Source organism: Pteropus vampyrus, unplaced genomic scaffold (genome assembly GCF_000151845.1).
Source record: "Pteropus vampyrus isolate Shadow unplaced genomic scaffold, Pvam_2.0 Scaffold254, whole genome shotgun sequence".
Taxonomy (NCBI): domain Eukaryota; kingdom Metazoa; phylum Chordata; class Mammalia; order Chiroptera; family Pteropodidae; genus Pteropus; species Pteropus vampyrus.
The window spans coordinates 1,243,966-1,255,878 of NW_011889035.1; the positions used below are offsets into that span (position 1 = coordinate 1,243,966).

The following is an 11,913-nucleotide window of genomic DNA, read 5'->3' on the forward strand; positions in this document are numbered from 1 at the left end:
CTTGCTGTCGTCACGCGGACTTCCACTTTGGTCTCTGAGGATTGGTCGCTGCCTCCACCTCTGAAGTGCGGATAAGAGCTTCGAGTTTGTTTCCGGGTCTTGGGCTTTGGCCCCTGGCGCAGAGGATTCTGGGAGCCAAGAGTCGTAATGGTGTCTGTATGATCACCGGAGGCTGCTGCATCGGACCTCGGCCACTGTGAGCAGCAGGAGGATAGCAGATTGTCTTCTTTATCCGAGTGGGGCGGGAGAGGGCGGTTGGGACCGGAATCGCCGACGGAGAACCGAGCACAGGCAGAGGAGACTCCGGAGCAGTGGGAGGGTGGCGGAGCCCAGCGCCTGTGGGCAAGTCTTGAGTGCTAGGGGCCGCGGATAGCGCAGCGCTAAGGCAGCACTGCAATCGGCGTTAAGCCGGGTCCGGGCCTCCCATCTGTTGCAGAGTCTGGCAAGGTGAAGAGTCAGCTAGTTCCTGGTGACATCCCGAAGACGAACTCCCGGGAGGCGGGAGCGATAATTACGCGGGGTTGTGTAGGAGACGGCGGCGCCCCCAGCATCATGAAACCCAGTTAGCCCCGCTTTGGATACATCCTTTTCTCTTTTTTGAAAATCTAGAGACGTATACCAGTTCCCCCAAGTTACCCCACACACTTACTTTTTTTTTTTTGATGCTTAACGGGGTTTTAGTAGCCACGTCTGCTGTGCTGTATTCTTTTGGATGTTCAAAACCAAAAGTAACATAAGGAACGAGTCCCTGATTTGATCAGAATCTTTTGGGAGTGAGGTTCCTGTCTTTTGAGCATTCCTTTATTTATGACCTGCAAAGCATCTGATTTATGTTGGCAGCTGTAAGAGAAAGTTGGGTCAACAAAAGGTTCTCGGAGAATTTTGCCCGCCTGTCATTAAAGTTTAGCACACTTTTCTCCAGGATTCTCAGTAATTGTGATTAAGATATTTTTTTTAATGATTTTTAAAATATTCTTTTTGTTTTTGTAGTTACTAGCCTATTTCTGTTGTGTGAGATTTAGATAAAATGCGAACCTTAGCGAGTTTGGTGGAATAAGGTTGAGTTGAGAATTTTTAAAACTCAGTCATGGCAGTATTGTATTTTACAAGAGTTTTGCCAGATCAGATCTCATAGTCTATGAGGAATATTCTCATTCCACTTATGACAGAAACTTAAGCTAGGTGACTTGCCCAAGGTCACAGAATCAGAAGGAAAACAGGAACACAAACTCAGATCTTCATGACAGAATTTTTTGTACTAATAGGAGCTTCCTAAGACATTATATCCTTTGTACACCCTGAACCTAATTTTTTCCTTAGAATTTTTGTTTGACGTTAAGTAAGTTTTGGGGAATGAGTTATGGAAATTATTTCACAAGAATAGATATTGATTAATACTTTATAAAATGGGAGTTTGTCATAGGGGAAGTAACTTGATACTATTTTTCTTTAAAGCATAAAAGATGACAACAGCAGCTAGGCCAACTTTTGAACCTGCAAGAGGTGGCAGAGGAAAAGGAGAAGGTGATTTGAGCCAACTCTCAAAGCAGTACTCAAGTAGAGACCTACCTTCTCATACAAAGATAAAATATAGGTAATGAAGACTCATTTTTTTCTTGTTTACGAAGCAAAACCAAATCTGTTAAATGGCATGGTCATGACATATCAGCACATTTGGGTTACATCACTTAAATAATCTATTTTCATTAGAGTGGAATGTGGTGGTGTCTAACGTTAAAATTATGTTCTATGATTGTAAAATGCTACCAGAAATTCCCATTAACCAGGAATTTCGTGTGGAGATGGAACAATATCTAATATATTACCTCATAGCGACCATGCACTATTAGCACTAATCAGTCTGAGATTAAAAGTGTTCCTGTAATGGGCCCTGAGTTGACATACTAACAAAAATGTAAAGAATTTTAATCAGTCTGCAGTGTTATGAGAAAATGTGTGATTCAGTTTGAGCTTGAAATACTGGAAATGCCACAAGGACGCCTGTTAATAATCTTCAGGTTAGGGCAGTAATGTTGTCCAGTTCCCTCTTTTATGCTTGAGAGACTCAAGGACAAAGTAGCATTTTGTGAATTGTTTTCCATTGCTACAGCTATGTGGCTTTTGGGGAACACTTTTGCCCTGGTTTGTTTCTACTTTAGACAGACTACTCAGGATGCCCCTGAAGAGGTTCGGAACCGTGACTTCAGGCGAGAGTTGGAAGAGAGAGAGAGAGCTGCTGCAAGAGAAAAAAATAGAGATCGTCCAACCCGAGGTACAAACACTACCCCATACTCGTGTCTTGTAAGATTAGGTTGACAGTTGTTTTTCTTTCATATGGTAATGGTTTACAATTTTTGTTTGCTTTTAAATATTGTTGTGAGCTTGCAATACTTTCTTAAATGATTAGATTAGGTTAGAGATGATAATAAGTTTTTTTCAGTACTATCTTTTTATGCTTATATGTTAGAAGGAACAGGGTGAGCTGGGGATATTTAGTAGCCATTGTTTCAGCTCAGATCAAACAGACTTTGATTATTTACGAGAGCCAGACTTTTTGAGGTCCCATTATTTCTATTAAATTTTCTCATTTTTTTCACTGGCTAGATGATAATGAAGCATCTAAGGGCAACAGTTATAATATCCTTTATATTTCTAGCATATGTAAACTATTCTCTAAATTTCCTGAGAAAGGCTATAGTTCCCATATTAAAATCATTAATTCAGTCAACAAATATTTTCCAAGAGCTTATTTGCCAGGCACTGTGGTTTTTCTCCCTGCGGTCATGATGGTTATAATCTAAGCTCTGTGTGCCCACAAGTCCCTAAAATGTTATAAGAAATGCAGTACTCATTTCAGTAAACTAAGTGATCTTTGTTTTTCCTCAGAACATACAACCTCCTCTTCTGTGTCAAAGAAGCCTCGGCTAGACCAGATTCCCGCTGCCAACCTTGATGCAGATGATCCTCTAACAGATGTATGTTTTGTTTCTTCCTTTCATCTTCGTGTAGTAATTTATGTTTTCTGAAATACTTTTTTAGTCTTTGGCTTTCATTGCCTTGCATTTATTTTACTTACTGTATTTTTATTTAATTACCATAGCCCTGACTTCAATGGTAAACTTTATAGTTGATTTTAAAACAAAAAAGTTATATTATAGTTAATCAAACTTCAAGAACAAGTTTGATCTTTGGAGAACCAAATAAGGAAGTGATCTATTAAAGAATATTAACTGAACTAAAGAATATTAACGAACAAACTAAATGAAAACAGACTCACAGATACAGAGAATAAACTGGCAATTGCCAGAGGAGAGGGGTTTTGCGGGGCTGGGTGGGAAAAGTGAAGGGATGAAGTGCAGATTAGTAGTTAAAAAAGAATCATGGGGATTTAGAGTGTAGCATAGGATATATAGTCAATATTATTATAATGGTTGTATAGTGCCAGATTGGGGCTAGAGTAGTCAGAAGGATCACTTCATGGATTGTATAAATGTCTCACTTTTTAAAATTTAAAAGAAAAATTAAACTATGGAGATTGGGCTACCATGTAATAGTCCTCCAGAGGGCACTCTTCAGACTGGACTCTATATTAGTAGCACCCCCTAGAGTTGAAGTCAGGTGCCTTTCCACATTATATAACAGGGATGCCCCTCCAGGTGCGCAGAGCACTTAATGGCCCCCTCTGTGCCTAGGGAGGGAAATGACCTAAGTAGAAGGTTTTTAAGGATTAGTGTGTAAATTAACATTGAAATTGAGTGAAACCCACAGTATAATTAATTTGCAGTTTTCTGTATACAGTGAAAAAAATCTTAGTCACTTTTTACGAGTAGCATCTAATTAAGCACATGTATCAGCAATTCCCGAGTTGACAGATTGAATAAATAATTAAGTAATTAAATATAAAGAACTCAGTTTTAAGGGAGATTTAATGATTATTCATTTGAAATTAGTTTCTTCTGAGAATTTAGCACCCTTTTTGTACTTTTGATTATCCTTACTTCCTAGCTTAAAGTTGTTTTGAGTTATGTAAAATTATGGATTCTCAGGGTAATATACATATGTATTGTTTATCAGTGTAAAGTATTCCTTTTCTGGTTTTAGAAATATTTTCATATATAAATTTTCTGTCAACCATGTAAATATGAAAGGTACTTTATTGTATTATTTGCTGTTACAATCTCTAAAACACATCAGCGATTGGCATTTTAGTACGTATTCATAAGCTCTTTTGTGGGTTTTTATTTTTTGATTGGTTTTTGATTTTAATCATATTTAGGTGCATTTATCTTTCCCACTAGGAAAATTAATCTTGCTCCAAAGATTTGGTAAGTGCAATTTTTATGGAAAAAAAATGAATAATATGCATTTTCTCTCCCAATCTCCTGGACCTTCACCTTTCTTTTTTAGGAGGAAGATGAAGATGAAGACTTTGAAGAAGAGAGTGATGACGATGATACTGCAGCTCTTCTTGCAGAACTAGAAAAAATTAAAAAAGAAAGAGCCGAAGAGCAAGCCAGAAAGGTAAAATTGAAGTGTTAAATGTTAACATCTTTTTATGTGAACTATAAGTAGAAATATTTTTTAATTCAAGTAATGTATTAGAATTCATTGTTATCATGTCTAGGTATTCTAGCTCCTGTAGATCTGTAAATCCGATAATTTTTGTAACATCCTAGATCCCCTGATTATGTTTGAAATTCTTTAATAATACTCATCAAATTGCTCTTCATTCACTTATTTGTTGTTCAAAAGACATTTATTCTATTAAGTGTCGGAAGAATCAAAGATGATTAAGATATAGTCATAGCCTACAAAGAACCCAGGGATATAATGAGGCCATCTTCATCTCTGTCCTTGTCTCCTGCCTCAAGCTTTTTTCCAAGAACTTGTCGAGGCAATCTTTCAGTAGATTTTGTATAACTTCGGACTAACTTCTCTGAGTGCCAACAGTTTATCAGTTTATACAATGGAAGAAAGGAATGTCTAATGCAAAGATAGTTAAAAGGATTAAATAGGATCCATAATACATACCTTTAAACTTTAAGTTACCCAAAGTAATAAAAATAAGAGGTGAAACTGGAGAAGTAAGAGCATATCAGAGCATTAGAGGTTTGTAAACCAGTGCTAACGGAGTTTGGAATGTGTTCTGAAGAATATGGAACCAGTCCATTTCACCAGGAGATTGCTAAGATTGGATATGCATTTTAGAAAGATTTCTCTGGTAAAAGTATGGAGGGTAGATTGGGAAGAACTGATTTAGGAGGCTTTTCCGGTAATCCTCACATGCACTCACGAGAATCATGCATAGTAGGAATTGGAATTGCTGGAAGTAATTAAACAGGTGCTGATAGAGCTATCAAGGAGGTAGAATTGACTAGATAAAGTGAGTAGATGTGGGAGCAAAGGTGACCCCCACCCCACCAGTTTCTGTGTAAATGTTGGTGCCATACGCTAATATAGGGAATGCTGAAGGATGAGCATGTTTACTTTGAGAAAAGAGAGATAATGAGTTCTGTTTGGTACATGTCGAATTTGCTACATTGTGAGACATTTCAACTAAAGGTATCTGCCTCCACTTTGAACCAGACCAGAGCCCGTTTTTTATGATTTCTGTGTAAGATTTCATTTGAGCAAAGAATTGTTCTGTTTTAAAAAAGGAGGAAGACGACTTGATAAAAAAGACTAATGTAGGTTAATGCTTGGAATCTAGGAAGGTAGAGTTCATGTGGGTCAGAAAGGTCAGGGAAGAATTCAGAAAAGAGGTCAAATTTAGGATAGGCATTCCAGACTACTAGAATTCAGATTGGAAGAAGAAACATTTTAAAATATAATTCTCATTAAAGTTTGGCATAGGATAGCATAACTTCTATAATAACTTATAATTTGTATATCTAATTATGAAAATCAAAGAATTATAACATTCCTAATATCACTTGCGCACCACTAGAGGGCAGTTCTATTCCAAATTCTTTTGAGTTATCTAACATAAAGAGATGAGCAATTTAAATGCATTGGATTAACCCTTAGAAAGGATAAACATTTTAGACAGAATATCTTGTCATTTTATTCATCTAACCGCTACAAAAATGTGTTAATGTTTCTTAGGGTTGAATAATAGTTTATTTCTTTTGTCCTTATTTCTCTGTTTGGCCTAGTGACTCATTTTTTGGGTGTCCCAAAATAAAATTTTCCAACCAGTCAGCCTATGTCAGGGGCTGGGAAACTTCCTATAGAGGGCCAGATAGTAAATATTTTAGGCTTGCAGGCCACACAGCCTGTTAAAACACTTGAGCACTGCTTGTTACAATGCAGGCAAAACAAAGTGGTGTGGATTTGACCTGCAGGCTATTCAGCCTTTAGCCTGTGTTCATGAAGTGTTATGTCCCTGGTACTTGAATATGGAAGGAGTTGGTACCTTTTTTCCCAGAGCTGTGTGGCAACCAACCAGTAACTCTAAAGGAAATAATATTCCAAACATAGAATGGCCAGGACCTTATTACACACGTTGTTATTATTATTATAAATTTGGATATATTGAATACTTTAGCTCCTAGTTTTCTAGCATCTGAAAGAAATGTCTTTTTTCGTTCAGCATCAGTATAATTCATTAAAAATAAGTAATTTTTAGAAAGCTATCTGTTCTTAATCTATAGTGGATTTTCTTAACTTTAAGTTTTGAGCAGTGACCTAAAAGAATTCCCTCCCACTCCCTCCCTGAAAATCACATCTTCTCACCCCCAGTTACTGCTTCATAAAAATGAAATCCATTGGTTCACATTTGGGCGTTGAAATGAGATATCATTGACCCATATAGAAAATCAGACTCTTTTTCCAAGTGGTTTAACATAGGTCTATTTTAAATGGACTTCCAGAAACTTTTTTTTCCTTCATCTATTAAGTCACCAATTTCAGTCATTCCCAACACACAGCAGAGTCAGATTTATCTTTGGTTTAAGATAGCATGGAATCAGGTAGATCTAGAAATTATGGTTAAGATTTTAGACATTTTATATTCCTAATTCTAAGAATGAAACTGAGGGAGATTTGAGTTTAAAGAGGTTAATGCTAAAAGTGAAGAAAGACAGGCTTATAATTGATAAGATATGAGTAATAAAAGTAGAAAGTCAGTAATAAATCATAAGAAGAAAATGGATAAACTTCAGGTAAATTAGTAGAAATACATCTTAACCGAATATATGTACACTAACACATTTTGATAGTTTATCTTATTTTAGGAGATACTTCTTGGATAATAATTTGTCATAATTCATAGAGATGCAAGTTTACATTGTTAGTAAATTCAAAATAAAATTATAGTTAATTACAGTTATGTATAGCCCTTTATTGAGGTACTTGCTCTGCTAAGTGTCTTTTTGATGTTTAATATGTTCTTAAATTATTAAAATATGTTTATTGGCGTACTCTCAAAATAAGCAATTTTAATGTACTTGAGAAAGAAAACAGATTTAAATACACATCTTAAAAATTTCGAAGTCGGGAGTAATGTGTGATGGCAAGCCATGAAATATTTATAATAAAAATGCCAAATTATTTTATTTTGATAAGTGAGACTTTTCTGGTATGTCTTGAAAACAAACAAACAAAAAACCCCACTACTTTGGTGCTTATCCCTAACATTCTTTTTAAATATGAGCTGTATAAGAAGATTGACCCCTGGAGTTTAATTAAGTAAATATGACTTTCCCTGTCATTGGCAGGAACAAGAACAAAAAGCTGAAGAAGAAAGGATTCGTATGGAAAACATTCTGAGCGGAAACCCTCTTCTTAATCTCACTGGCCCATCCCAGCCTCAGGCTAACTTCAAAGTTAAACGAAGGTACTATACAGTAATGGGTTGGAAATATATACACACAGATTATGAGTTTTACAGCAAACTATATTATGTAAAGCTTCTAAAATCCCACTTGCCACTGATATTCTTTTCTGTCAGATTTTGGAATAATGGAAGGAGGAGAATGAAAGAAAATAATTTATTTTCGCTAGATATTTATAGTAACCAGCTGTATACCAGATATTGTTCTAAACATTAGAGGCAGAGTAGTACACTGTGAGCCGTTGAACCTGTAAAGCTTACATTTTGGGTGTATGTGTCAAGGGGTCCCCAAGACCACTCTTCACATTCTGAGACTCACTAGAAGGACTCGGGACTCAATATATAGTTGTATTCATGACAAACATAGTAAAGATACACAGTCAAATCATGCGGGGAAAAGGTACAGAAGGAATCCCATGTGCACAGTAAATACTGAATATGGGAAAATAAAACGGAATAGCTTATAGGAAGTGCAGAGTGACCAAAGAACCCTGTAGGCTTAACTTTTAAGCCATTTCTGTTATTTCTCACTGCCTCTGCTGCTACCACCTCCCTGCAGAAGTGATGCAGCTCCCCTAACTGGTCTTCTGCTTGCATGCTCACCACTCTCTCCATCCCCACCCCAGTTATTTTCTTAACATAGCAGCATCATGGTCTTTTTAAAATGACAGGTTACAGCGTGCTTTTCTAAGCCTTCCAGTGGCTTCTCAACTCATTCATAGTAAAAACTCAAGTCCCTAAAATGGCAACAGCATAGTCAAGGAAGGATTTGGTGGGCAGGTGACATTTTTCAGAGACTAGACTTCAAGATTATTAACCTGAACAGTTGAAAGGATAGAGATGGGGAAGAATTAAACGAAGCTTGGGGGCCGGGGAGGTGACAGGTTTAAGACATATTAATTTTGGGATGTTACATACATCTGCGTGCAGATGTTGAGTTGGTATCTTGATATACGGTTCTAGAGTTAGTCTAGGCTAGAGATAATGAATTTGGGATGGGTCAACTTACTGAAGTTTTCTAAAGCCATGAAGACTAAATGAGATCACCTAGGAAATGAATATAGCCAGAGGGGAGAAGTCAGGGGACCAAGTTTGGGATAATGTTTAGAGACTGAGTAGATAATTAGCTATCAATACCTGGAACAGCACCCAGTACATACTAGGCACTCAATAAATATTGATTAAATGAATTACGAATGAAAAATCTAGGCTGAGAAGGAGCAGCCAGTGACAAAGGAGGAGAACCAAAAGAGATTGATGGGTATTTTGGAAGCCAAGCAAACAAAGCTTGCTTTCAAGAGGAAGGAGTGAGTGATTATCTAGGTCAAATATTGATGACAAGGCAAATAAAATGAGTACTGTGAAGTGGCTGTTGGATATAGCAACATGGGAGAGCAGTTTTGATGTTGGGATGGGCTAAAAGCCTTTTGAGAGTGAGTTGAGGAGAGAGTGGATAGAGGAAAATTGATTATATTAATATTAAACTACACCCATCCCTCGATTTACGTGGATTACCTGTTCCACGCGTCTTTTTTTTACGTGTAAGAAAACCGCATAAAAAGAATCCACTAACACACAAAAAAGTACTAAATAAGATAATATAAGTCAGAAAAATATTTATTTCACATATTTTCACAAAAAAATGCTAATGAAAATTCAGAAAAGATAAATTTTGTCCACTCTCTGTGTCTGTACTGTAAAGCAATCAACCTCTTTTTAACTGACACGAAGTCACTATCTTCATCACTTGAACTATTTGGAAGTACTACTATAGTTTCATTATTTATGTTTATGTTTTTGGATGATCTTTTTCCAACCCTACCTTTTGCTAAGTTTTCATAAATTCTTCGATATTCAGTGCAACATTTTAAAAAATGTTTTAAAAATTTTAAGGCTCGTTGAATGTTTGGATCAATATCTAGAATTGCAGTTTCCAGTTTTGTGGCCAATTGAAGAGTTTTGCAAATATTTTCTGCAGTGAATGAAACTGGTTCAAGGTCACTGCCGTATTCATTGGCAAGATGGGCTTCGTATAGTAAGTGAATTAATTCATTGTCAGTTAATTCTTGATCAGCCAGTAATTTGTTAATATCATCTACATTCAAATTATCAGAGCCGTCTTCTTGAAATTTATTTAATAATAATGTCAGCTAATCCCTCTTCAGTTGCTGGAACCATATTTGTTGGTACAACCACTTCTGGCCATATTGCTTTCCAGCAAACATTTAAAGTTGATGGCTTTATATCCCTCAAAGCTAAAGCAATATTCTTGATGCAACTTAAAATTGTGTATTTATTCCAGGCTTCTGTAACTGTGATTCATTATCTTCAAGTCTAATAAAAATAGCATTAAAACTTCATTTAATATAATTAATCTTAAAGGTGGAAATAATGCCTTGATCTAAAGGTTGGATCAAGGCATTATTGGAAGTTGGAAGTTGTATTTGATGGCAAATATACAACTTTTATATTTGCATGTTTTAAAAAAATTGTGTAGATGACCAGGTGCATTATCTAAAGTAAAAGTATTTTAAAAGGAAGACATTTTTCCTTCATATAATTTTCAGCTTCTACAGCAAAACATTGGTAAAATCAATCCTGAAAATCATCAGTAGTCACGCATGCTTTTTTATTTGCCATCCAATGAACGGGAAGATTATTAATAATTGTATGTTAGTAAGTATTAGTTCTTTGTACGTTGCTGAGTTAAGCTATTGTTTTTTAGAACGAATAATCTCCAGTAAGAGAAGTGAAAAAGAACTGTGTAAAAGTAACACCGCATAGATGGATACATATAAAAAGCCCACATAAACGGAGGGTATTTACTACATATTAAAAAAACACATTAAAAAAATACCACGTAGATCGAGGGACGAGTGTATATAGTTTGTTCTTCTGTTTTGTTTGGATTCAGTTGGAATTGTTTGGCAATTGGAACATGTCTTAATATGCAGGTCACATGCGACCTAGCTCTGCTCAGCTTTTCATGTTTCTGTGTCCTGCACCAGTGATGACTTTACTAACACTCTTCCAAAGATGCCCATGTTCTTTGCTTATTTTCCGGGTGCAGTCTCTTCTGGCATGTAATAAACATATATTCTATGAGCTTTTATTTTATATGTATTTGAAAGTGTATATATTATATATATGGGTTTGTGTTTTATATGCTAGATGGTATTTTGAAATTATACTCTTTATTTTCTATAAAACAAATATTTTATAGCCTATCCGTGGGTATTTTTTTCCTGCTTGTATATTATGAAATCCAACCAGAGGAATCCAACCAGAGTCCTGCATTCAACTGCTGTTTCTGTATATTGGCACTATATGAGCCTTAATGTTACATCCCAGTAGTTTCTTATCCTTTCGTTGTCCTAAAAATATAAATACTGTATTGGATGATTACTGAATGTTAACTGATGAAAGCGTATATATGCTTAAAACCACACAATCTGAACTACAATAAATTGGTCATCATCTAGAGCTATCTGTACTAATCAGGATAGTATCTGGTGCTGCCTCTCTTGTTTTAGACCTGAAAACATTCAGTATTTATGCAATTAAAATTTATGTATTTCTGCTTTTTAACTCAAAGCTTCTTATAATAGAGAAGTCATAAGAATAGGAATTGCCCTTTCTGCTATTATAAAACAAGATTACAACCTATTCAGAATTACTTTATCCTTTTGGGTGTAATTGCTGCATCGAATGATACATACATATGTTGAACATCTTTCTGTGTAAGGACCAAGTTTTGCAATTCACAGCCTTGTCTCCTGATACAACAATGGTAAGAGTGTTCTTTTTTTTTTCCTTCAGGTGGGATGATGATGTTGTTTTCAAGAACTGTGCAAAAGGTGTAGATGATCAGAAGAAAGACAAAAGATTTGTAAATGATACACTGCGATCTGAATTTCACAAAAAGTTCATGGAGAAATATATTAAATAGTACAGTTTTATGTGCTTAATTAAAGACTGTAAAATGTAAACAATCATTTTGACTTTATTTTGGTTAGTTTGGTTTTTTTTTTTCCCTTTTCCCCAATTAAATTGTGTATACGCTTCTCTAATTTTAAGTT

General features: G+C 35.7%; 1 protein-coding gene across 3 annotated transcripts in view; it reads left to right on the forward strand.

Annotated features, from left to right (window-relative positions):
* The window catches only part of CWC15 (CWC15 spliceosome associated protein homolog), a 12,337-nt gene extending 435 nt beyond the window's left edge, over positions 1–11,902 (forward strand). Inside the window, exons 1-7 of one of the 3 annotated variants that reach the window (XM_011374739.2) lie at positions 61–196; positions 1,456–1,594; positions 2,160–2,272; positions 2,887–2,975; positions 4,408–4,521; positions 7,719–7,837; positions 11,654–11,902. In XM_011374739.2, the coding sequence (XP_011373041.1) occupies positions 1,464–1,594; positions 2,160–2,272; positions 2,887–2,975; positions 4,408–4,521; positions 7,719–7,837; positions 11,654–11,783 (696 nt within the window). In that variant the 5' untranslated portion in view covers positions 61–196; positions 1,456–1,463 and the 3' untranslated portion in view covers positions 11,784–11,902. Of the gene's footprint in view, positions 1–60; positions 197–235; positions 448–1,455; positions 1,595–2,159; positions 2,273–2,886; positions 2,976–4,407; positions 4,522–7,718; positions 7,838–11,653 lie in introns of those variants that run through there. The other 2 variants (XM_011374741.2, XM_011374740.2) reach the window with 2 other exon arrangements.
* The last annotated feature ends 11 nt before the right edge of the window (positions 11,903–11,913 follow it).